The following is a 27,067-nucleotide window of genomic DNA, read 5'->3' as shown; positions in this document are numbered from 1 at the left end:
CTCGAGTTTCAGTGATGCTCTCCTATTCCCTCAATATCATTCATGGGGTAGCCCAGATTGCCTGAGCTAAACTAAATAACGTCCCAGTATGGGTACGTGATAATTAAGTATAGCGGCTGTCTTCGTCCCCCATCTCTGTTGTCTTTTTCCTTCTTTCTCCATACTCTTTCGTTCTCTTTGTTTACTCTAATTCTCCGACCAGAGCTTCCACTGGATTGTATCCTGCAAGGGCTAACAGAGCTTCTTGTCTGACTACCAGATTTAATCCAGTAGTAATATATTCAGATACCAAGGTAGTTACCTCATTACTCTGAACTCGTGGTTTGAATTTCAAATGGCGGATTGAGTTGACGTCTTGATCTGCATTTCATCACCACAGTTGAACAGGTATTACAGATGTAATGGATGGGGGGGTGTGGCAAAGTGGTTTGCAGTGTGCTGGTGTAGAGGTGATGCAGTGCTCAAACAACAACAAACAACAGAGTTCACGGTCCAAACAGTTCTTTATTTTGTTTGCACGGTTTGACACCGTTAAATTATAATGCTGGCAACTACACAGCAATGTGTAATTGCACAGTTAAACAATACAGGATTTCAGTCCCGAAATAATAATAATACAGGCACGGCTCCGCGTCCTTTCTCGTGGTGCTCCCGTGCTGGTGGTGAATACAGTGATTGTGACTGGTGCAGTATTTATAACCTGGGTTGGATGCTGGCTTGACAGCGACAGCTCCCGGTTGTTAGCCATCTACTAATTACAAAACAAACACTATTAATACAAAACACTCACAAAAACACTCACGGTTAGTTTACAGTTTTTGGAATCTGTCCGTAACCATAACAAAGGAACAGATCGCTCGGCCTTATCCCCTGATAAACCTTCAGTCAAGCCCCCTTTGGTCGCAAGTGCAATCACATCTCCTCCAATCCATGACTGACACATCGCCTACCGCAGTAAGGCGCTGACTTCTAGTATTGTGACTTCGCCCCCTTTTTGGATGTCCGACTTCCGACTGACCCTGGAATGAACAGTCAAACCATCCAGTCCGGGGCACACTGTTCCTGTTATACCGTGCCCTCACAGGTTGGGAGGTAGAGTGTTGACTCGGATTCATTCGTTCTCTGTCACAGGGGGTTATAGAGTTCACAAATACAGCTCTGTGATGGTTCGGGTGTACCAGTCGAATGGATTCTCTGTGATGTTGGAGAGCTTCAGAGGGTTGTCATTTTGTCCCAAAGCACCATAGAACTTTCTGTTCAGCTTCAGAAGATGTTCATCCAGCATCTCAATACCCAGCTGCCTGTGAAGATCTGCTGTTCTGGTGAAGGTTGCAGCAATCCGCAAGGCTTGTTCTGTACTCTCTGAAGTAAGAGACAAGTTGAGTCCAAGCAGCCACGCCAGACTAGGGAAGTATAGGTCAAGGTAGGTCTGATAATTGCCTTGATGAACTTGATTTTGCTTCTTAGTGGCATGGTTCTCGTCTGCCAGTTTGTGGGATGCATTCTGTTGTGTTTTTTCAATATGGTTCTTCCAGCTGAGCTTTGCATCTAAGGTGACACCCAGATAGGCACGACTGTTTTCCCACTGGATTGCATCACCATTGAGGGAGAGTTGTGGGTACTCCTTGATGTGCCTCTTTGTGAACAGTGTTGCCGTGGTCTTGCTGGCATTGAGGGCTATTTCGCCAGTCACTGTACCAATCCGAGAGTCTATCAAGTGAGATCTGCAGGTTCTTGGTCACCACCTTCTCACTGAAAGACTGAGATGATTGCAACATCATCAACATAGAGTGCCAGCTCTGTCCTCAGTAAGTCAGTCAGAATATTGACCAGGAAAGGGACGATGATTGCTCCCTGCGGTACTCCTGTGAGGACCTTTCTTCCCGTACTGCAACATGGAAAGTGCATCCAGTCAAATAACTGCTCACCAATTAAGCAAGTATTTTGGAAAGTTGAGGCTAATCATCTTGTGGAGAAGACCTGTATGCCACACACGATCAAAAGCTTTGGCCACATCTAGAAAGACTATGACTGTTGATTTGTTGATGTTGAACCCATGGCTGATGGTATCCACCACCCGTAGCAGCTGGTGATGGTAGAATGTTCTTTTCTAAACCCAAACTGCTTGTTAATAAGCTGTTTGTTGCAAGTAGCGTGATCATTGAGGTGAGCCAGAATGACTTTTTCCAGCAGCTTTGAGAGACAGGACAACAGACTTATAGGGTGGTAGCTTGTGGAGTCCCGCAGCGGCTTTCAAGCCTTGTGAAACACAATTACTTTAGCTTCTTTCCACAATTTAGGGAGGGTTAACAGAGGAATAGGAGAGGTAATTCTCATGGGATCCACCGTCCACCCAAGACCCGGCCCCCAACCAAAGAGGTCCGAGCGACACACCCCTGCTCAACCTCTTTGTGTAATTGCCATGATTGGCAGGTGGGTCAAACAGTGCTTTCGATATGTTCATGTGCCCGATAGCCAGCACAGATCTCCCGTCACAGTTCTAAAACTCGACAACTATGATGGAAGCAGGTTAATTCATGAGAGGGAAAAAAAAGTAGTTCAATAGGGGTGGATAAAAATGTATTGTGTACGATAAATGAGGCGCACAAATGTAATGGAAATACTTTTCGAGCTAATTTTAGTATTTTTTGAGTATTTTTATGTGGTCAACGTAGCACATCTCTATTGGGACTGGGCACTTAATTAAAACTTAAAGTCACAGATCATATGTCAATCAAATCTACAGCTATGGGCAAAAGTTTTGCATAGAATTTTAGGATTGACACATACTGGTAATTAAGAAAGGGACACATTAACATAATTTAGACATTTTAATTTAACACTATTTAATCAAAGAAACTACAAACTTATATTGCAAAAGTGTACCGGAAGCCATAATATTAGTACAGTATTTCATATTAGATTTCAAAATGTCCCATTTTTCAATTTTTGTCAGTTTTTCATTACGTTATGTAGATGGAAAACTACAAAGCGGTATGTAATTCAATATGTTATTATTATTATTATTATTATTATTATTATTATTATTATTATTATTATTATTATTATTATTATTAGTAGTAGTAGTAGTAGTAGTATTTATTTCTTAGCAGACGCCCTTATCCAGGGCGACTTACAATTGTTACAAGATGTTAACGTAACATTATTCAGCAGGTTTCATTGCACTTTATGAAGCAACATTAGTTCATTCTATAGGGTGCTGGAAACTTTTGGCCACAGATGTAATTGTCCCCCCTAATTATCAAAAATGATTCTTGAATCACCAATGTTGTTTTTTGGGGTTTTTTTTTGTAATATCAAAAAAAACTTGTTGATCAGCACCGGACCGAGCGGTTACGGTAATTCAGCTTAAATAACACATATCATGTAGAGGGGTCGGCACAGTCATGTTACACAACGGACACCTTACAAAATACTGACCTCCCTAGGACATGATCATATATCATGTCCCTTAGAATTACATACATTTAAATATAATGTAAAATAAACATACCTCGTAATGCTGTGATAGCTTTACTGACGCACTGTATGATTTAAACCACACAGTGTTCAGTACAGGTGTAGTGTTATTTTCAGGTACACTGTAAAAGTGGTACTCAGCGCACTGCACTTGCTCGCACAGCCTAAACAACTTCCACTAGGGAAGCAGGGAAGCGCCCATTCAAATCTGGTACATCATCCTGTTTTCGGTCTTTTACATCGTTGTTAATGTAATTTATCATATTTTTCCTCCATTAAGAAAACAGTATGTGAATATGTAATATATTGGGTCTTGTACATTTTTTACTTGTGCAACTTTGCTGTGGACTTCTCATTTTGTCTTGTTCGTTGTGAATTGTTTTTTTTTTCTTTTTAGATAAACTGATTGTGTTTCCAGTTTGAGTTTGCAAAAAAATATATATGTAGAATTAATGGTAAATGTACCTGCTTGACAATAGAAAACACCCATCAGATCGCAATTGATTGCACCTGTACCAAAATCTGACAGCGTACCACTTTCTGACATTACATGGGTTAAGTTTTGGTCCGCATACCATATCATTATTTTGTTCATTTTCCAAACAACTGAATATGGCTGCACTCAGATTGTCTGCATTAAGACGTCCAGATATTTCTATTAGTTTCAAAAACTCAGAGCAAACCTGCTTCAAAATGTACAAAACGAGCTGACTCGTGTCACTTTGGTGAGTGCTTTCATCACACATTCTGCAGACAAAGGATACATTTACCGCTGACCAGGGTTTCACTGAAAAGGTAGTCGCCAAATATATTGTTTATGGCAACAGTTTACGCACTACAGTGAAGTCTTTGGAAGGCAGTGGAATTGGGGTACATTTCTGTGACAATTTCTTTAAAGACGCTACCTTTTGTAAATTGTAAAGACAGAGATCATGCTGTGCGTCTTTTTGGTCAAAGTTTACAAATGCCGACGTGTACCTGACCCTACTGTTTTCTTTCGCTTCTCTTACATCTCCTTTTCTGCTGCAGACATCTTTAATATTTTTGTCATCTTACATCATTTATCTGCATGATCTCTGGCCACTGTAGATTTTAAATGCTTCATTTACCTGACCACACCTCATGCATTCCATGCTACTATCCCTGGAAAATATAAATTTTCCCAAGCAGGATTGAAATAAATTATTTTAGGTTTCGGTGGGTATCTGATACTGGACTGCCATTCTGTCTGCTTTATTATTATTATTATTATTATTATTATTATTATTATTATTATTATTAATAATACATTATATATGAGGGGCACAGTACAGCTTCAAAAAATATGGTAATTATTTTTACTCCCGTCGGGTCAACACACACACACACACACACACACAGGTCAATACGCTAGTCTAGCGAGCAAATAAAAAAAAAATGCATCACATTTTTGTTATTTTCGGATCAAGAAAATGTATGCGATAACCATTTTTTCAAACGGCTGTTTGTTAGCCAAAATCCAGTTTGATGGAAACCCTTTATTTTTGTACGATAAGATTCGCATATATATTTTTGTGCGAAATTTCGCTGGAAATGTGTTCGTCTTGTTGATGGAAATAGCTACTCACTGCCGTAAATGCGCTGTTCTTTAAGTTGTCTTCCCATCAAAAATTAACAGACCAATGTATGTATTTTATTTATGTACCTGTATTTATGCACAAACTACAAATCCCATAACGCTCCACAGCGACACTTGGCAAAGACGTAGGGTGAGTTCACGCCACGCAGACTTTCGTCATTCTGCACAGAATCGGAGCAAGTAGCCAATGGGCGCGTTCACGACACTTTGCTGCCGGCTAGATTGTATACGGGAGTCTGCGCGTGACGTCACGGTCTGTGCAGCCGCAGCGTGCACAGCTTTGGAAGATGAAAAACAGTTCTGAGCAGAACCAAAATGGAGGTGGTGTTGAGAGAAATTCTAATCGCAGAAGTGGATGCAGTCCAAGTGCCCTTTGAGCTCCACCAGCTTCATTTACAGCATGATCAGAAAATATATAGTAGAAACTGTCCCTGCTATAAAGAGATCATATAAACGTGTTTTGTGATGTGAGACAAATTAATGAGTATTATAACGGGCAGGATTAGACAGTACTGTATTTTGATCTGGGACAAAAATAGTTCAAATACTTGCACATATGGTCACATATCTCACTTCAACTACCTGTTATTAAAGCTGATTCTCCTTAATTCAAAGTAGGTTATTCCCTGTCCCTGATAGCCTTTCATCAATACCCAATTACACATGCTGAAAATAACAGAGCGGTTTTAGGTTCATTTCAACCGTTTAGCTTTTTTTAAAACCTTTAGAATAAATATCTGAATATTTGAAAAGTATAATAACTGTATGGAAAAAGAGTCAAATCATGTATAATTAATGACATGACTGGAAGGCGATTCTCACCCCCTGACTAGGTGGCAGTAGCACATGGAGTGAGGATTGTATCTGGTTGTCTACACACTTCTTTGTTAGCCAGCGCTCGTCTGTTGTTTTGCGCCGCGGCTGCTCCAGCGCAGGACCTCTTGAGAAGCTGTGCGGCTCTGCAGACTTTTAAGCCTGTGGATGCGTGACCTGGTGACGTCTTTCCGGCTGAGTTCACGCAGATGTTGAATTTGGACAGGTTTTCCGCAGAATCTGCGTATGGTGAACGCAGCCAATGAATTTTCAGAATCTGCGCAGACTTAGCAAAGTCTGTGTATCGTGAACGCACCCTATTTTTTATTTGCGATTGGACTACAACTTTTGAAGCTCCCGCCTGCCTGTGTAAGCTTGTATCTATTGGTTCCTTCAACCAAACCCTCACTTTCCTGCGACAGTGGACACTTGCCTGGATTTGTGACTGGAAACATGGCGGCGTGTACTGGAGAGCGATGGAGGAGCAAACTGCCGGCCCATGCTCTGTTTACAAAGCTTCGTGAAAACCTGGATTTTGAGCCTCGCGGGAACGGCAGGAAACCGGCGAAGAATCTCACCTTCTGCTTAGACGGGGACCTGTTTGTGTGGGACGGAGCGGAGAGTGCGTTTTACACCACAAATCTGCGCCAGCTTAACAGCACAGACTTGGTTCCCGAGCAGTATCAGGTTAGCTGACGTTTTGTTTTGTTATTCTACAAAACATCTTCATTGAAATTTCTGATTATATATATATATATATATATATATATATATATACACACACACACACACACAAACACACCTATGTCTATCTATCTATCTATACACATATAGACACACATACAGACGTGCTCAAATTTGTTGCTACCCCTCCACAAAAAACGAAGAATGCACAGTTTTCTCTGAAATAACTTGAAACTGACAAAAGTAATTGGCATCCACCATTGTTTATTCCATATTTAATAGAAATCAGACTTTGCTTTTGATTTTTTTATTCAACATAATATTGTAAATAATAAAACAAATGAAAATGGCATGGACAAAAATGATGGGACCGCTAACCTAATATTTAGTTGCACAACCTTTAGAGGCAATCACTGCAATCAAACGTTTTCTGTAGCTCTCAATGAGACTTCTGCACCTGTTAACAGGTAGTTTGGCCCACTCTTCCTGAGCAAACTGCTCCAGCTGTCTCAGGTTTGATGGGTGCCTTCTCCAGACTGCAAGTTTCAGCTCTTTCCATAGATGTTCGATAGGATTCAGATCAGGACTCGTAGAAGGCCACTTCAGAATAGTCCAATGTTTTATTCTTATCCATTTTTAGGTGCTTTTAGCTGTGTGTTTTGGGTCATTTGGGTCATGGAGGACCCATGACCTGCGACTGAGACAGAGCTTTCTGACACTGGGCAGTACGTTTCGCTCCAGAATGCCTTGATAGTCTTGAGATTTCATTGTGCCCTGCACAGATTCAAGGCACCCTGTGCCAGGCGCAGCAAAGCAGCCCCAAAACATAACCGAGCCTCCTCCATGTTTCACTGTAGGTATGGTGTTCTTTTTTTTTGAAAGCTTCATTTTTTTGTCTGTGAACATAGAGCTGATGTGACTTGCCAAAAAGCTCCAGTTTTGACTCATCTGTCCAAAGGACATTCTCCCAGAAGGATTGTGGCTTGTCAATATGCATTTTAGTAAATTCCAGTCTGGCTTTTTTATGTTTTTCTTTAAAAAGTGGAGTCCTCCTGGGTCTTCTTCCATGGAGCCCACTTTCGCTCAAAAAGCGACGGATGGTGCGATCAGAAACTGACGTACCTTCACCTTGGAGTTAAGCTTGTATCTCTTTGGCAGTTATCCTTGGTTCTTTTTCTACCATTGGCACTATCCTTCTGTTCACTCTGGGGTCGATTTTCCTCTTGCAGCCGCGCCCAGGGAGGTTGGCTACAGTTCCATGGACCTTAAACTTCTTAATAATATTTGCAACTGTTGTCACAGGAACATCAAGCTGCTTGGAGATGGTCTTGTAGCCTTTACCATGCTTGTCTATTATTTTCTTTCTGATCTCCTCAGACAACTCTCTCCTTTGCTTTCTCTGGTCCATGTTCAGTGTGGTGCAGACAATGATACCAAACAGCACAGTGACTACTTTTCTCCATTTAAATAGGCTGAATGACTGATTACAAGATTGGAGACATGTGTGATACTAATTAAAGAAACTAATTAGTTTGAAATATCACTATAATCCAATTATTTATTATCTTTTCTAAGGGGTACCAACAAATGTGTCCAGGCCATTTTAGAATATCTTTGTAGAATAAGCAATAATTCATCTCTTTTCACAGCTTCTTTGCTTTATTCTATGACATACCAAAGGCATGCAAGTATACATGATAAAATAGCTTTTAACTTCATCACTTTTCAGGAGGAATGAAGCATTATTTCAATGAGCTGTAAGGGTACCAACAAATTTGAGCACGTCTGTATATATATATATTACACACACACAAACACACCTATCTATCTATCGATCTCTATCTATCTATCGAGATTATATATATATATATAGATATAGATATAGATATATATACTTGGACAGGACACCCTTTTAAATTTTAAAGACTTCAAGTCTCCCCTAATTCTAATTTATTATAGGCTAAATAAATTAATTTCTTTCAGCCTGTCATCATAGCTTATTCCTGTGAGTGCTTGGGTTAGTCACTCATTCTTGTGAGTGCTTGGGTTAGTCTGGCTCTATCGAAAGCTTATGTTAAATACTGTAATGTTAATACCGGGCTTCATTACAATTATATATAAGACCACAAGTGCAAAATATGACGGCATTCCTCAAGGCATTTCCCACTGCCTGTTGTAACTGTTTGCTTTGCATTTGCAGACCCTGCTGTGCATCAACCCGCCCCTGTTCGAAGTGCACCAGGTTCTGCTTAGCCCCACGCAGTACCACGTGGCTCTGATTGGGCAGAAAGGAGTGAGTGTGCTGGAACTACCCCAGCGCTGGGGGAAGAGGTCTGAGTTTGAAGGAGGGCGCTGCACAGTCAACTGCAAGTATGCACTCCTCCTTGTTCTCTACTGTATCTGAAAACCCTGTGCCCCTGTTTCCTTGCGATGTTACCCACGGTGTAGAGTGGAGAGCTTCTTACCGTATTCATAACAGGCGCCTGGACGTATACTTGGGGGCACACTGTTTTCTGAGAGAATGCTGTTTATCCTTTAGTTTCATATATAAACCCATGCGCCTCCAGCACCCACATAGTTGAAGATAAGTGTAAATGCAAGACGTGGGCGCCGAGATGTTTATTAACGTGCTTTAGAACTGAAGGACAAAAAAATGTACGAAAAAGAGGAGATCATTCACCTCATCCAAGCTCGTCTGGTTCCTAGTAGCTGATTAATCTCAAAGGTTTGTCAAGTCGGGTCTTAAAGGATCCACGTGATCCTGCCTCAACAACATGACTAGGTAACCCATTCCATCCCCTCACACTCTGTGTAAGAAGTGTCTTAAGTCTATCTCCACTCACTTTGTGTCCTGGTTTCTGGACTGCACTTAATATATTGGTGTGGGGTAACAATGTCAACTCCTTTTAAGATTTAAAGACAGTCATATCCCCCCTAATTCTTCTTTGTTCTAGGCTAAATAGATTCAGTTCTTTCAGCTTATCTTCATAGCTTTACAGCAGCAAAAACACAACAAAAACGTAACAAATGTGCAATCAAAGCATTTTTAATATTAAGCATAGGTAGTTATAAAACAGAAACTTACTGGCATTTTGAGTCTTGAACCCTGGTGTAGGCAGGGTGCAACGCTAACTTTTTTTTAAGCACATGTGCGCCTAACTTAAATTTAGGCGCGCACTGAAAATTTTAGGGGCACACACACACACACAAAAAAATAAGATTTTGCTCACATTTATTGAATATCTACAAATCCTTTTTTTCCTTCCTTTCTTACATAACACTTGTGCAGTTCAATACTTTTGCATGAACAAAATTATAATGTACAACTTTTTTTCCGACTTTAAATGATTTTGAACTGCCTGGTAGCATCGTCCTCTGAATATGCGACTTGCCTGTTCATGGTATGTGTGTTAAAGAGTGAAAGAGGATATTCTAGCACAAGTTATTGAGAGTATGAGAATCAGGGGAAATGATATTTGTAACATGATTGTAACACATGTACTCGTGCTGGACTCCAGGCCTCTTTGCTGCTAGCTGCTAATCCCTCTGTGTTTCAGGACTATCCCAGTAGCTGAGCGCTTCTTCACCAGCTCTGGGTCTCTGACGTTGAGACAAGCTGCCTGGTACCCCAGTGAGACTGAAGAGCTGCACTTAGTGCTGCTTACCTCTGACAACTCCCTCCGGTAAGAGCCAGCTGGGATTCATTCCTATCGGAGTTCTTGTGAAGAAAATTAATGGCAGTTAGAAGGTTTCTTATTTTAATTTGTCTCTTTTTGGCAGAAATATATATTTTTTAAAAAAATACACCCAGGAAGAGTCATTGTCAAAACAGTACATTCAGAATTGTTTTTCCTACAAGGACTCAAAACTCCCAGAATCCTGATGCATCCCTTTAACAGGAAGTGCAGCATGAGTGCGTTCACCAGTTAATGTTATATCTTGTAACAATTGTCGCAAGGGTTAACAGCGTATGCTAAGAAATACAAAATAATAATAATAATAATAATAATAATAATAATAATAATAATAATAATAATAATAATAATAATAATAATAATAATAATAGTGTGCCTCTTTCATATAGAAAAGATCTAAAGTGATGGAATACATATTAGATACGATTTCCTGGGATTGGTTTGGTATATGTATTTAACTGCAATAAGTCCTGAATCCTGCTCCTTGTTGTTTTGCTGTCTCCTCAGGTGCTACAGTCTGAAGGAGCCACAGACCCCAGCAAGGAGCCTCTCTCTCTCTCAGCCTGAAGAGGAAAGTGCTGTCCGGACAAGAGGGTGCGTGAGGGGCCTGTCATTTCATAGGGGCCTGCGTGCTGCTCTCTGAAAGCACAATATACTTTGCTCCCAAAAATAAAGGGATCTTCATTAGGGGTGTAGCGATACAGTAATGTCGCAATACAACATGTGTCACGATACACGTCCTGATGGGGTACTTCTATGATGCATAATAAGATTAAGTAGTCATTTAATAGGGGGACAATTTTGTAAAGACAGAAAGTGAAATGGGCTAGGGAGGTCTGAAGTCATACATTTGGTGAACTACAGTGAGTTCTGTTGTGCTTTTGGTCTTGTATCTTGGATTGTTACACCCCTTATATTCATAGAGATTCAGAGGAGACTTGAATAAGCAGACACAAATGTGTTTACGGTTATTGGATTTACATTTTATTTTTCTTAATGCTTAAGCCCTGCCCTCAGTCGTAAAACCAAGGTCTTATTGTAAGTGACTCTGCAGCAGCAGTTGTGATGCTTAGTTCATCCCCTAGTCTCTGTAATTTGCTTTGGATAAAAGCGTCTGCTAAATGATTAATGAATGTATCTCAGGGGCTGATTATTCCAACTCCTTGCACTGGGCCAATTTAATAATGTATCTAAACAAGGGCAGTTCTGAAATTAAGTGCAAATTTCAAGCCCTGCACAGGTGTTCTACTTTTATGTAAGGAAATTTGATTGAAACCACCACCGCTTTTAAACAAATCTGTATTTTCTAATTGAATCTTGTTCGAGTGAGTTCTGATGTCATCGTGTTGGTTTTGTTTCAGGCGGTCCTATGCAGCTTCACTGGGGGAGATCGCTGTAGCATTTGACTTTGGCCCCAGGCTCCCGGCCCCCAAGCAGCTCCTGGGTCAGCGAGTGAGGGAGGACGTGCTGGCGTACCCCCTCTACATCCTCTACGAGAATGGAGAGACCTTCCTCAGCTATGTCAGCCTGGCGCAAAGGTCAGCTCCACTGCAAAACCAACCACAGGGACAAGGATCTGGGCGTATAGATAGGGATGGCCACATGTAATCGTTTATTATAATAATCAATTCGAAAATTACTAATCATATAATATATCTTGGATAGCAAGTAGGGCTGTCAGTCACAGTTAACTTCTGCGATTAATGCATACATTTCTTGAGGTTAATTCTTTTAACAGGCTAATCACATTCTTGTCCCTTTTAGCACACTGTAATTCATTTCCTGCGGCACCATTTTAGTGTATGCCAGGGTTGATTGCAGTCATCTTTAGAATATGAAATGTGTAGCAAAGCACTCAAACTGAAGGACTGAATGGAACGTTTATTTTTTAAAAACTTTCCGATGGTTCATTGGATAGAAAGAGGGTTACTTGTATCTACTGTCAAAGTGAGTTCCAGTAACACAGAAGTCTGCTGTACCACCTGTGTGCTAAACATGCTTTCACTTCTCAAAATACACTCTAGTAGTTTTTCCGCTACAGACAACAGTACAACAACAAATGAGACCTGTCACTCTACTCAACGCACACAGATCACACCACTTTCAAATACACAATTCAATTAACAATCAACATTCTGAGATAATTGGTACAGTTCTGGCACCTGTATAAAAGACTTAACTCGGGGACAAAGACGTTAGAAATAATCTCAATTAGTACAAAGTGCCCAGTTTACATTGAGGCAATACAAATAGGCACTAATAACCCAACACCATATGTCAAACAAGGCAATCACCACACCATTCTTCAATTAATTTAGAAACCCTACAGAGTACACTAGAATGTGACCTATTGCAACAAGAAGAAAAAATAATTAAATAAACACATTGTAATCCTTTTCCAGATTAAGGCCCTTTGGTGTTAATGTGTCCAAAAAGTGAATCCAATATGATTAACATCTCCACCTCTTTTATTCACACCAACTCGTTCAATGCCAAAATAAAAAAGTCAATAATATTATGTTCCCCGCTGAATAAAATGATCAGATACAGGTGAAGATCCATCTATCGACCCTGCTCGTTCTGACCCCTGACGCCTCTAGCAGAGGACATGAAGAACACGCTCATCTGTTGAAACGCTTTCTGATTTCCATGCTCTGCACTAGCCATAGTCCATTTTTAAATGCAGAAAAGTAAATGTTATTTTTTTCACATCTGTTACTACATTTCTTTAATTCGTTCTTCCATTTCTTTACCGTCTGAAAAATGAACCATTATAGTTACAAGTTACTGAAATGTAATCGGGTTACAGTAAGACGTTACAGTAATGTGTTACCCCCCAACACAGATTCTAACCACCCTGTCTTTTTGAATTGGGTGGGGGTTAGTATTATATTTTGCCGGTGTGTCCCACTGTATTGTCAAGGTGCTTGTGTAGTTGTGTGTAACAATGGGGTTCTGTGTGCTCTTTGCACAGTGGAGGGAGTCTGGGGAAGCCTGTGGGCCCCCTACCCATGCACCCTGCGGCGGAGGATAACTACGGCTACGACGCCTGCGCAGTGCTGTGCCTGCCCTGCGTGCCCAACATCCTGGTGATCGCCACTGAGAGCGGCACTCTGTATCACTGTGTGGTGCTGGAGGGGGAGGAGGAGGAAGACCCTGCAGTGAGTACCAAGGGACATGGCTGGCATGGACTGCTGCTTATAGTAATTGTAGCCAACAAAGTAATTGCATAAGGCTTACCTGTTTTGCACTTAGTTTATAGGCCTCAAATGTTCAGTTTTGAAATAAACATGTTATAGCAAACATGTAATTTATTTTAAAGTAGCACTACTTTCAAGAAAGCTCTCAGTTAGTAAGCCTTATTCACAGGATTTCTGTTGCATTTGTACTTCCTGGGTCATTTTACCTCTGCACTTCTGGGTCATGTTACTGGCTAAAAGCAGGGCTGTCGGTTAGGGAAGCAGTTTATTGGGTTATTACAGGAAAGAAGCTGTTGGGGACAGTTTTATCCACTAGGTGACCAAGGAATGCTAAACTAACCAAAAAGCATGGATGCAAACAGAGATGTATTTAGCCGAGTGTAGTGTCAGATATGATGCTTTAAAAAAGAAATACATGATTACTTAAAAGTGTAACACTTTACCGCCTAAACTGACATGTAGGGCTAAATAGTGCCCAGCAAGTGGTAATGTTGAACCCTCTATAAACTACTAATCTAGTCGGCCAGGGTGTCCTCGGCTCACCGCGCACCAGCGACCCCTGTAGTTTGGCCGGGCGCCTGTGGGCTTGCCTGTAAGCTGCCCAGACCTGCGTTGTCCTCCGATGCTGTAACTCTGAGGTGGCTGCATGGTGGGTCTGCAGTGTGTAAAGAAGCGGTCGGCTGACGGCACACACTTTGGAGGACAGCGTGTGTTTGTCTTCGCCACTCCTGAGTCAGCGCAGGGGTTGTAGCGGTGAGCTGAGCCTAAAAATAATTGGCTATTCCAAATTGGGAGAAAAAAATGATAACAATTGGCGGCTACTAAATAAATAAAAAAAAATTAAAAAAAATTTAAAAAGTGAGTTCCTATACATACATACATACATGCATACATACGTCTACCCAATTGGATTTGGCATCGCATTGGCATGGGGCATGATCTCCTGATATACTCTCTCCTGATTACTCCTAATGTACAAACGAGAGGAGGCCATTCAGCCCATCTGTGCTCATCCGGCTTCTAGTTAAAATAATTTTACTCTCGGCAGTGCTGCACTTGCCGTTGTGAAGGAACGCAGTCAACATTGATCAAACACAAATTAATTCGACAAGTTAAAATGTGCATTAATAGCTTAAAAATAAAATACTATTAAAACATCAAGTTCACCTTTAATATAATGTCTACATCTTTCATATAGGAAATGAGAGATCTAAGAACGATGGCAACACACATTAGGTCAGATTTACTGGAATTATGTATGTGTCTGTGCACTTCTAGTGGTAATGACAAACAAGGAGGCCTGTCTTCTTTTCCCCCTGTAACCCGGGCTCCTCTCCCCTCAGCTCAGTGATCGCTGGCCCCAGGGTGCGGTGCCGGTGCCCTCTCTCTATGTCTTCGAATGTGTCGAGCTCGAGCTCACTCTCAAACTGGCAGCCAGCGAGGATGGAGAGGAGCCTCTAGAGTCAGACTTCACCTGCCCAATCAGACTGCACCGAGGTAGGTGGACTCCGCCCCACAAGCATTTGTTAGTATTTTGATATAGTCAGCTTAACCTCTGAACTGCCTAAATCCAGGTCTCCTATGATTCTCAGCAGGACACAGAAGCTCTCACCTATCAGCTTGGCAAACATTGCTGCTTTGTTCTCAGGCATGTCAGAGTGTGAAGTTTACAAAATCACCATCAGGAAATCAGACCCCCAGATGCTGCTTCATATAATTCAAGCATTTTGAATTAAAATTTGACCAATAAATAAAAATGTTTTCCTAATTAAATTTAAGGTAAATCTGCTGCGTACTGAAATTACACAGTATTTGAAACACTGTTTTTATTTATAATAAATCATTCCGAATAAGCTTATTGCAGTTATTCAAATAGCTTGTGTTAAAGTATGTACAAGTTTAATTGTAGTTGATAGCGCGCTGCTCTGGTGTGACATGCAGACACACAGAGAGACACACAGGTCTGTGCCGTGCACTGCTGTTCCAGTTTTGCTCTGTAACTGCTCATTGCACCAAGCCCCACCTGAAGATCTGTGTGAATGTATGCCCTGGCACTGTTTCAACAGTGATTCTCCTCTGCTGAGTTCATGGCAGTGTTTGAAGTTCTGACTGACTCTCTCTCCTGTCTGTTCCAGACCCGCTGTGCCAGACAAGGTACCACTGCACCCACGAGGCCGGCGTTCACAGTGTGGGCCTGACCTGGTTCAGCAAACTGCACAAATTCCTTCAGTCAGGTTGGTTATTATTAACACATCAACTGCATAAGAGCATCTCCTACACTTTGAGTACCCTCCCCCACACGTTCCACTTCAGAGGTCTGGTGACGTGGCAGAAATATTCCAATAAGATACTGCCTCCTAAAATAAGAGACATTGACAGCCCTTTAGGTTGATTTCCTGGCTAGTGTAGAGCCCTTTGAGTCACCCCTGCATTCTGTTCATTCTTTTGGGCACCACTGTATGATTCAGTATCAAACTCCAAGATATATATGTTGTGGAGAGTTGATACAGTGAGGGAATTGGACATTCTAAATTGCATGGGTAGAAATCGAGGTAAAATAATAATAAAAAGAAACTCACTCTCCTCCCTGCTTGTTCCTAGATGAAGAAGACAAGGACGGTTTGCAGGAGCTGGCAGCCGAGCAGCGCTGCATCGTGGAGCACATCCTCTGCACCCGGCCGCTGACCTGCAGGTAGGGAGGAAACAAGGGTCTCTGCCTGGCAGGGCTGTGACGCCTCTCACTTTCATAAAAACAGTATGTCCGCTGCAAGTGTAACTGTGTTCATGTTAGGGAACTAAATATACTGTACTGGGTTGAATCTTTTGGATAAACCTGTGCAATGCTCTGATGCTGTCATATGAATATGGTCTCCTTTTGCTCTTGAACTGTCTATCTAAACAGTCTACCTTCAGAGTATTTTAAATCTAAATGTTGCTTTGATGGTAAACGTTGTGTAACTTGTTGAATGTGTTATAATGGAGGTGTTAACTAGTGCTAACTACCCAAACATCCTACCTTAGTAGTACTACACTGCCCCAATGTTTCTTGTGTTGCTTGCACGCTTATAGCTTATGAATGCCATGCTGGTTTGATTTGAACACCTATAATGGCAGATTGTTAAAACAAAGCTTTCCCAAAGCACTAAAGCCTATAGATCTGTGCACTTTGGGTTTGTTGTTGCACTAGAAGCTCCTGTACTTTGTGTTCTCTGTGAAGAAGCTAACCCTACCCCTCCCCCCGCCCCCAGCGCGGCCGCCCCTGTTCAAGGCTTCTGGATCGTCTCAGACCTGTCTCTCGGAGCCACCATGATCTGCATCACCAGCAGCTCCGACTGCATCACCCAGCCACTACTGTGAGTCACTTTCCAGTCAAGGGCTTCCAATACATCACTGGAGAGTTTTTTTTCTTTTTTTGTTTAGATTTTTTTAGGCGTGTGAAGAATCCTATGTCTCACCTTTTCCAGTACTTATTTGACTGGGCTTCATTGAAAACATGAAACCAGAAAAATTAGAAAATAAGCTTTACGTTTTCAATGGGGTGATGTGTTTTTAATAAAATTATTTGGAAGTTTATGACATTGCTGTTGTTCATTTGTGAAATTATGGGATTCCAGTATGGCAAATGTATTTCCTCTGCTTTTAAAAGTGCTACAATTCAAAAGTGATCTTGTTTCTAGACGATCCAGCTTTAAACACCTGTTTCTCAAGTTCTGAATACAATATCCTGAACATGTTTATAGAAAGCACCTTTTAAAACAGCCTTTCGTATTAAGATTTTTAATTTGAATTACACTGCTGTTCTCCTTGATCAAACAAAACGTTTCACTTTTTCTAATTCAGGAGAAGTTTTTTAAATGTATTTATTTTAATATTATTATTTATTTCTTAGCAGACGCCCTTATCCAGGGCAACTTACAATCGTAAGCAAATACATTTCAAGTGTTACAATACAAGTAATACAATAAGAGCAAGAATAGAATTCTTATTATATACCCTAACCTATTAGAAACCCCTCTTTACATTCTTCTGTCCTGCTGGACATGTGACTGACTGTGTCTCTGATTTTGCAGGAGCGCGACCCGCCCCCCCTCGCCACCCCTGCTCTGCTCTCGTCCTGGCTTGGAGTTCGGCAGCTCCCCACTGCGTGGCTTTGCAGAGGACTCCTTTGAGCAGCACATCCGCAACATTCTGCAGCGTGGCTCTGCCAATCCCCTATTGCTCAGGCAGGTTTCTTTCAAGCCCCCTTCCAGTTTCCAGCTCCTCAATCCTGTCCTGACATTCAGTCTCTCTCAAGCAGACTGATCATGTTGTGGTGCCTTGTGATTTCGTTAGGAACGCTCACCAATCCTGCACACAGTCCTGGGTTTCAGAACTCAATTAAAGTGATTGTAGCTAACAATATAATTCCATCAATCTTACATTGTGTGCACTTCCATTCGTTATACAGGTCTCAAATGTCCAATTAGAAAGAAACACATGATTTTAGTAAACATGTATTATTATTTTAAAATATATGGTACCTGTGGCGGAGTGTCCCGCTCCTATATATATATTTGTGCACCGTTTTATTATTTGTATTATTGTTTGTGGTGCGGATAAGAGCGCCGCGTATTTGTTATTGTTTTTATATTTTAAAAACCCCGTGAGGATGCATGGCTGATCAGCTACTAACTAGCTGACAGTCACGCATCTTTATTAAACTCGTGCAGACTGTGGCCGAGGGGTAATAAGATAATTAACAGCTAGTTAACCCCTCGGCCAGAGTATAAGAACCTGCAGCTGTCCGTGCTGGGGAGGGTGTATTAGGAGTGAGAGTGGAGAGAGCCCTCACTTAGTAAAGAGTTTAGTAAGGATGCGTGACTGTCAGCTTGTTAAATAATCAGTAGCTGATCAGCCACGCATCCTCACGAGGTTTTTAAATATAAAAACAATAACAAATAGGCGGCGCTCTTATCCGCGCCGCAAACAATAATATAAATAATAATAAATAAATATGTAGGGGCGGGACACTCCACCACAGTACCACACTAAAGAAATCTCTGTTTGCAACCTTTGAGTTAGTGTTGCACTTACCTGGAGGATGAAATCGTCCCCACCCCATCCAGTGGCTTCCTTTCTGTCATTAACCAACCAGCTACTTCACCTATTGAAATGCCTTCACCCAATAACACACTGAATACACTGCTAAGGTGAAATGACCAAGGAAGTGTATCGGATACGAGAATAAGGCATAGAAACGAAGAACTTTCTTTAGCCTAAAGAAGTAGATTTATGCTATAACAATCGTTTCTTTAAAAAATTTGAGACCTAAGTGCAAAAGAGATACAATTTGTAGAATTATTTTGTTCGCTGTTTTGTTTTAAAGGCTTGTATTCTCCACCAGCTGTGTTTCTGTTGTAGCATTGGCCCTATCTGGGGTTCTGATAGGTGAGCAGTTTATCCCATAATGAAACGATTGTATTTTTCAGGTCTGGTAATAAGGATGTCTCCCCTCCCCCACCAGAGTGTTTGCAGCTGCTGAGCCGTGCGACCCAGGTGTTCCGTGATGAGTACATCCTGAAACAAGACCTGGCCCGGGAGGAGATCCAGCGCAGGTACCACCCCTCATGCACCTAGGCCCTCATCCCAGCACAGGTACCACCCCTCATGCACCTAGCCCCTCACCCAGCGCAGGTCCCACCCCTCATGCACCTAGCCCCTCACCCAGCGCAAGTACCACCCCTCATGCACCTAGACCCTCATCCCAGCACAAGTACCACCCCTCATGCACCTAGACCCTCATCCCAGCACAGTTACCACCCCTCATGCACCTAGCCCCTCGTCCCGGCACAGGTACCACCCCTCATGCACCTAGCCCCTCGTCCCAGCACAGGTCCCATCCCTCATGCACCTAGCCCCTCGTCCCAGCACAGGTACCACCCCTCATGCACCTAGACTCTTGTCCCAGCACAGGTCCCACCCCTCATGCACCTAGCCCATCGTCCCAGCGCAGGTCCCACCCCTCATGCACCTAGCCCATCGTCCCAGCGCAGGTACCGGCCCTCATGCACCTAGTCCATCGTCCCAGCGCAGGTCCCACCCCTCATGCACCTAGTCCCTCGTCCCAGCGCAGGTACCGCCCCTCATGCACCTAGCCCCTCGTCCCAGCGCAGGTCCCATCCCTCATGCACCTAGCCCCTCGTCCCAGCGCAGGTCCCACCCCTCATGCACCTAGCTCCTCGTCCCAGCGCAGGTAACACCCCTCATGCACCTAGCCCCTCGTCCCAGTGCAGGTACTGGCCCTCATGCACCTAGCCCCTTGTCCCAGGATTAAATGAGTGAGCTATAAAGATGGGTTCAAGGAAATGCATTTATTTAGCCTAGAACAAAGAAGATTTAAGGGGGGACTTGATTGAAGTCGTTCCAAAGTTACAGTACAGGAACAGAGGACACAGTGAGGTGGGAATGGAATGGGTTTCCTGCCATGTTGTTGATGCTAAACAGTAGTAGTAAAAATAATAATAATAATAATAATAATAATAATAATAATAATAATAAAACCGCAACAAATGTAAATAAAACAATTGAAGAAAACAAGAAATTAATAATGATGTTAATACACAAAAACATCAGAAAAAAAGTAAATAAGAGTCAGACTATTTTGTTTGTGAGTGAGGGTAAAAAGGCTAAAATATAAATCTTAATTTAAAAATATTGACCGACGCAGCATCTCTAATTTGAAAAGGGCAATGAGTTCCACAATCTGGGGGCATTATAACTAAATGCACTTTCTCCTGTCCTTTTCAATGTTGCTTTGGGAGGCACAAAAGACCAGCGGAGGTTTGTATGGGACGAATACTCTGTTAGATAATCCGGTGCCAAGCCATTTAGTGCTTTATATGTCAATAGTACGATTTTGAAATCAATTCTAAAATGCACTGGAAGCCAGCGCAGTGAGGCCAACACTGAAATTATATGAACCTGTTTCTTTGTACTAGTGAGAACCCAAGCAGCTGCATTGTGAATAAGCTGCAAGCATGATACTGCATGACCTGGAAACCCAGAAAATGAAGCATTGCAGTCGTGAAGTGTAGAGGAAACAAAAGCATGAATTAACTTCGCAGCATCAGACAAAGAAAGAAAAGACCTAGGGTTAGCGATGTTTCGCAGATAATAAAAATACATTTTTGTAATTTTTTAAATATTCGCCTCCAAATTCAAATCAGATTCAACTATAACCCCAAAATTTTTCACATCAGACTTTATATTAGAGGTCAGGTTGCCCAAATCTATTTAAGGAATCTGCAAGCTCTTGTTGTTGCAGAGAACTTAACCGCAAAACTTCTGTCTTATCTGAGTTAAATTGCAAGAAATTGAGACGTCAAATTACATCAGCAACACACTCTAGTACGGCTGAACTTGCAATGATGTCACCAGATTTCATAGAAATCTAAAGTTATTTGTCGTCGGCATTACAGTGGAAATGTGTAAGTTTATTGTCCTGTTCTACAGAAGAGTATTGATGTTTGTATGAATAACAGCACTTGTGCTGTCCGTCTCTCTGTCACTAATGCGTTTGTCTGTCCCTCTGCAGGGTGAAGCTGCTGTGTGGACAGAAAGACAAGCAACTGGAAGACATGGCACACTGCAGAGAGGAGAGGTGAGTGCAGTAGTCCCTGGCTAATACAGACACCGTTATGCCAGAACTTGATTAAAAGAGGTCAAGTAAATTCTACAGAGTTTAAACTTACTGCAATCGATTGGGTGGAAAAAGGGAGAGAAGCTTTCACAAATACTGATGGACTCCACTGGTTTGAAACGCAAGATGTGGATCACAATATTTAAAATTCCAAATTTTCTATGTATTTTAAAAATGATTCATTTCTGTAAAGTGTGTGCAGTATACATAAACTACTGTATACTTAAACCATCGCTTCATTGTGATTAAACACGTCCTTGCTAATTCTTCTTCTATACTAGTCGCACACACTGTTGATATATGTCATGCTCATACACTTTCTCATCACACTGAGAGCTCAGAGTGTGGTGAGGGATGGATGTTACGGACATACTTGTTTATTTTTGAGGTGACGGTTTTGAAATGTCTACTTTTCTGTAGGTTTTATCAAAATGACCTTTGTGAATTATGTTCAGAATCGCTTTTCTCCATTACTTCTGTCCCTCTCATCCCCTCTTGCGCTCTCTCTCTCTCGCACAGGAAGAGCCTGAGAGAGATGGCAGAACGGCTGGCTGATAAGTATGAGGATGCCAAGTATCGACAGGAAGTCATCATGAACAGGTACAGTCAAGACTAAGATGAATGATTGGCTTTGCTGATTGCTCTGCATTTTACCCTAACAAATGTGGCTCAGGACTGCCCAGGACTGCACTACACTGAGTACTGTATAAATGTGGCTCAGGCCTGCCCAGGACAGCACTACACTGAGTACTGTATAAATGTGGCTCAGGACAGCACTACACAGTACTGTATAAATGTGGCTTAGGACAGCACTACACAGTACTGTATAAATGTGGCTCAGGACTGCCCAGGACAGCACTACAGTGAGTACTGTACCAGTCTTGGCACTCACCACTTGGGGAAACCCTTTTTTTTTTTGGTTTAAATGGACAACAGATGCTCCACCCAGTCATTCAGCATTGGTAGTAAATGGATCATATTTACATTACTAGTGCACGTGTGAGACGGGTTGCTCATTAAAATCTTTTCAGGGCTACTGAGTGAGGTTATCTGGCAACAAACTCCCTGAATACTTCCTACTTACCTGCCCGCCCCTACCTACCTACAGCAAACCAGAATGGCCTCTGTATTTAGGAGGGTGACATATTTGACTATTTCCAGAACAGACACAGTAGTTATTTAATATGGTTGTTTCCTGAGACTTGTGGACTATAGTGGTGTTCAAGTTCTCTCAAGCTGTCTGTGCGAGCGACCTGCTAAACCGCACGTCTCCTCCTGCAGCGAGCAGAGCGACCTGCTACACTGCATGTCCTCTGCAGCGAGCAGAGCGACCTGCTACACCGCACGCCTCCTCCTGCAGCGAGCAGAGCGACCTGCTACACCGCACGCCTCCTCCTGCAGCGAGCAGAGCGACCTGCTACACCGCACGCCTCCTCCTGCAGCGAGCAGAGCGACCTGCTACACCACACGCCTCCTCCTGCAGCGAGCAGCGACCCGCTACACCGCATGTCTCCTCCTGCAGCGAGCAGAGCGACCAGCCACACCGCACGTCTCCTCCTGCAGCGAGCAGAGCGACCAGCCACACCGCATGACTCCTCCTGCAGCGAGCAGAGCGACCTGCTACACCGCACGCCTCCTCCTGCAGCGAGCAGAGCGACCTGCTAAACCGCACGTCTCCTCCTGCAGCGAGCAGAGCGGCCTGCTACACTGCATGTCCCCTGCAGCGAGCAGAGCGACCAGCCACACCGCATGACTCCTCCTGCAGCGAGCAGAGCGACCGGCTCACGAATGCTGTTACAGCTATAAACCCGGTTTTGATGTTACTTATGTAGAATATAATTTTTACATTATACATTAACTAAAGATAACAAGTAGAGTACGAATACCATATAATAAATATTAAAAGAAAACTTTACAAAATTGTCATTTGTTACAATAGGAAATCGCATATGTATTGCTAACTGCTTTCCTACCTGTCTGTGCCCACTCTAGGATGAAGCAGATCTTGGGTAGTTTCCGCTCGCAGCTGCCTGTGCTGTCAGACAGTGAGAAGGACATGAGGAAAGAACTGCTGACCATCAACGACCAGCTCCGTCACCTAGGCAACAGCATCAAGCAGGTACCCCTCAGAGAGACCACAGGGACTTTCAGTCTTTAAAGAACATCTTTGAAGACCTGTCCTCACTACATAACTGATCTCGATAATTACAAAACAGTCTTTGTTTTTACAAAACAAATTTTGGTCCCTTTAATTGTATTTCAAACAGAACTGACAAATTGCGTGAATTATCCTCGACCCTACTTTTTAACTCACATTTCATTTTTGCAGTCGCCTAATTTAATGTTTTGATTTTGTTATTTTCCCCACTAGTTTAACAGAGATGTCCTGATAGTTTTTTTTTTTTTAAGCATAAAAATGAATATCTAGTGCGGAGTGTACACTGACAGCAAGTCCTTCAGGCGCCTGCTCTGAGTATATCGGCAAACATATCACAAAGCATTTTGTGATATTGGAGGATACACAGTACAGTTCTCGAGTACAGTATTAAATGCTGCGTAATGTGGATGTAGGGAATTGCTGCTGAGGAGAGAAAAATAATAGGACATTCCAGATTGGGGAGAAAATCAAGGGGTAAAATAATTGGGCACACTAAATAAATAAAAAAATATATATATAATGCTGCGCTACGTACAGAACGGGACACAGCAAAGGCAGTGCCTTTCTTATAAATACTGCAAGGAGTTCTGGAACACTAAATTTAAGGTCTTGCTTGCTTGTAAAAGGCTTTTACAAGTTATAAGAGTCACAAATTGACATAGTAACAACCATACATACTAGAAAATGTACAAGCGCAGGACTGGTTTCACAGCATACATGAGAGCTGACTGTTCTGAGGGTGTTCAGTGTGGGATTGTACAGTGACGGGTGTTTCCTACCGTTGCAGGTCAATATGAAGAAAGAATACCAGCAGAAACAGATGGAGAAGGGGGTGTCTCTCCCTAAAGCCAATCTGTCTCTCACTGCACACCAGAGGACGTGTGTCTTCGGCATTCTCAAGGAGGAGTAAGTATTGAGTGTTGTACTGGGGGGAGCCTTAACATATTTAGGGTGGTGACAGGGTGTGTGTCTTGTCAGTGGAAACACCCTCCAGCTACACCTCACCCAGACCGGCCAGCTCAGCACCCTGCTTTCTGTACTGCATTTAAAGTATTGGTTAGGGTTAAATTTGTCAACTCTTTTTAAGATTTTCAAGACTTCAATCAAGCCCTCCCCTAATTAGTCTTTATTCTAGGCTAAATAGATTGAGTTCCCTCCCTCATTCCTATAAGACTTTACAGATTAGTCTGGCTTTGTTGGACTCCCTCCAGGGCTACAATATCCTTTTTGGTACTGTGGTGACCATGTGCTAATTCTGGGTACTCGTCTTTGGCAACACAGTAGTTTTTTAGTTGCTTGCAATAGCACTTGATGTATGAGTTCAGACAGTGTTTGTGTTGGTTTGGCAGGGGAGAGCACATCGCTGAGATGATGAAGCAGATCAAGGACATCAAGAACCACTTCAGCTTCTGAGAAGAGCCCTGGGTTCAGACTGCACTCCGAACCACCACTCGGAACCCTTTCTGAACCCTGCAGGATTATTTGTAATATTTGAAATGCAACTTGTCATGCAATTTTTCTGGTGGTTAGCAATTGGCTTTTTAACTTTTCAGTATTTGTAGTACTCTGAATTAAGTTGCAGTTTATATGTAACTGAGAACGAAAGGCTCTTATATCACAGAACTAAAGAAACTTAATTGATAGTTATACAATTAAACAGACAATTCAACAAGGTAACTTTATAACTACCAAAGATAAAATTATGCTTCTAAGGTTACAAGGTAAAAAAAAAAATGTAAGTCTACCTTTTTGTTTGAAGTTATTTGTGTACGTCTGAATCGCCTGTACTTGTACATACTTTGTGTATTCATCTAGTGGGAAAATAAACACCTTTTGTAAGGAAGTGATTTTATTTAATGCTTTGCACTGTCAGCTTGCTCAACAGTGATGCCATGTTGTTTTAATCGCATTGAAACATTCATAAATTTTATAGGCTCGGTTGTGGGGAGTGCCAGATAATATTTGCTGGTAAAAGGCGTTTAGAAGTTATGAGTGTCACAAGTTTACATTGTAACAAACTCGCAGTGGTTACTACCATTGTGTGCTTTAAGGCAGGAACATCCAGCTGCTGAACTAGCATTCAGTTGGGCCTCCACACACACACTGAACACTAGCGTGACGGTTGTATTAACAACCTGCACTCGCTGTGGCTGTGTGTTGTACACACACCCCTTTCATTACTGAAGTGAGGCACTGCCTGTTTAAACTAATACCTGGACTCGGACCATCCTTACACGACATGCGTTAGGTTTGTGTGGAGGCAGCATGGAGGCTGTAAAGGGCAGAAATGCGGTTTTGCTTTTCTGTACTGCTAAATAACGGCGGTGACGATCTGAACGACTTGAGTGGTCTCCAAATGACTGGATTAAAAATGTACGCATGTCTAAGGAGTCGTATGTGCGTCTTTGTCATTTACTGACACGTTTCCTGCAGTGCCAAAACACACAGATGAGACGTTCGGTATCGGCGGAAAAACGAGTTGCGGTTGCTTTTGGGGACACAAATTGTCCCATGTTATTTTTTTTAAGTTGCAAAACCAAAAATACAATTTTTCCATTTTGTTTTCTTACAACAGAATATTATACAACTGTACTTCGATTAAATAAAACGTCCATTTATATGTATGCACAATTTACTATTGTTATGAATGTACTATTCATCAATATTACAAAATCAGTCCAACTAACCTTTCCCTGTCAACTCCTGCTCATTGTTCTGTACCGCCCCCCTGGGCCTCTCACTCACTTTCTGGATGAACTCGACTATCTACTCTCCTCCCTCCCCTCTCTGTCTACCCTGACTGTCCTGTTGGGTGACTTCAACATCCATCTCTCCAACCCCAGCCACTCTGCTGGATTCCTCCCTCTCCTGCACTCCTTCGACTTCTGTCTCTCTCCGTCCCCTCCTACCCACAAAGCTGGCCGTCAACTGGACCTCACCTTCTCCAGGGCCTGCTGCCCCTCCACCCTCTCTGTCACCCCCCTGGACCTCTCTGATCACTATTTCATCTCTTTTTCTCTGTCTCTCCCCCCTCTCCCCCTCTCCCTTTTATGGAAGAGAACCAAACTCCCTGCTGCCCTAGACCTTTACCACACTCTCCTCTGCTAAATGTGCTTATTTCCAATCTGTAATCCAAGCCTCCACTAACAACCCACGTAAACTATTCTCTACCTTCTCCTCCCTCCTAAACCCTCCCCCCCTCCTCCTCCCTCCTCTATCTCCCCTGATGACTTTGCCTCCTTCTTCTCTTCTAAAATCTCAGATATCCGCAAACTCTTTAACACCTCTCCCTCCCCCGCACCCCCTCCCGCTCCAACTCCTACACCCACTGCAACCCCTACTAACTCACCCTCCTTCTCCACCTTCTTGCCCCTCTCAGACTGACCTCTCCTCCCTGCTCCAGGGTCACAAACCCACCACGTGTGCCTTGGACCCCCTCCCCACTCACCTCCTCTCTCTCCTCTGTCCTAATTCTCCTCGACCTCTCTGCTGCCTTTGACACTCTTAATCACTCTATTCTACTTTCATCTCTTGCTGACCTGGGGATCTCTGGCACTGCTCTGGCCTGGTTCTCCTCCTACCTCTCCAACCGCACTTACCAGGTAACCTGGCGTGGAGCAATCTCCACACCTCACCCTCTCTTAACTGGAGTCCCCCAAGGGTCAGTCTTGGGTCCTCTCCTGTTCTCTCTCTACACCCGCTCCCTGGGCCCCCTCATCGCATCCTATGGTTTCTCATACC

The 27,067-nt window shown here is 42.6% G+C and overlaps 1 protein-coding gene across 1 annotated transcript; it reads left to right on the top strand.

Annotated features, from left to right (window-relative positions):
- Positions 1–6,097: 6,097 nt before the first annotated feature.
- Positions 6,098–25,256, top strand: LOC117429339 (nucleoporin 88). The gene is made up of 17 exons (XM_058998357.1): positions 6,098–6,598; positions 8,796–8,965; positions 10,153–10,278; positions 10,798–10,884; positions 11,652–11,828; positions 13,265–13,451; positions 14,834–14,987; positions 15,626–15,724; positions 16,092–16,182; positions 16,739–16,843; positions 17,561–17,713; positions 18,959–19,084; positions 21,064–21,129; positions 21,688–21,768; positions 23,161–23,287; positions 24,114–24,232; positions 24,676–25,256. The coding sequence occupies exons 1-17, from the start codon at positions 6,365–6,367 to the stop codon at positions 24,737–24,739; spliced, it is 2,166 nt and encodes a 721-aa protein (XP_058854340.1). The 5' UTR covers positions 6,098–6,364; the 3' UTR covers positions 24,740–25,256.
- Positions 25,257–27,067: the final 1,811 nt, after the last annotated feature.

This window comes from Acipenser ruthenus, chromosome 24 (genome assembly GCF_902713425.1).
Source record: "Acipenser ruthenus chromosome 24, fAciRut3.2 maternal haplotype, whole genome shotgun sequence".
In the NCBI taxonomy this organism is placed as follows: domain Eukaryota; kingdom Metazoa; phylum Chordata; class Actinopteri; order Acipenseriformes; family Acipenseridae; genus Acipenser; species Acipenser ruthenus.
Note: the sequence above shows the minus strand (reverse complement) of the source record. Positions and strands in the feature narration are given on the sequence as shown.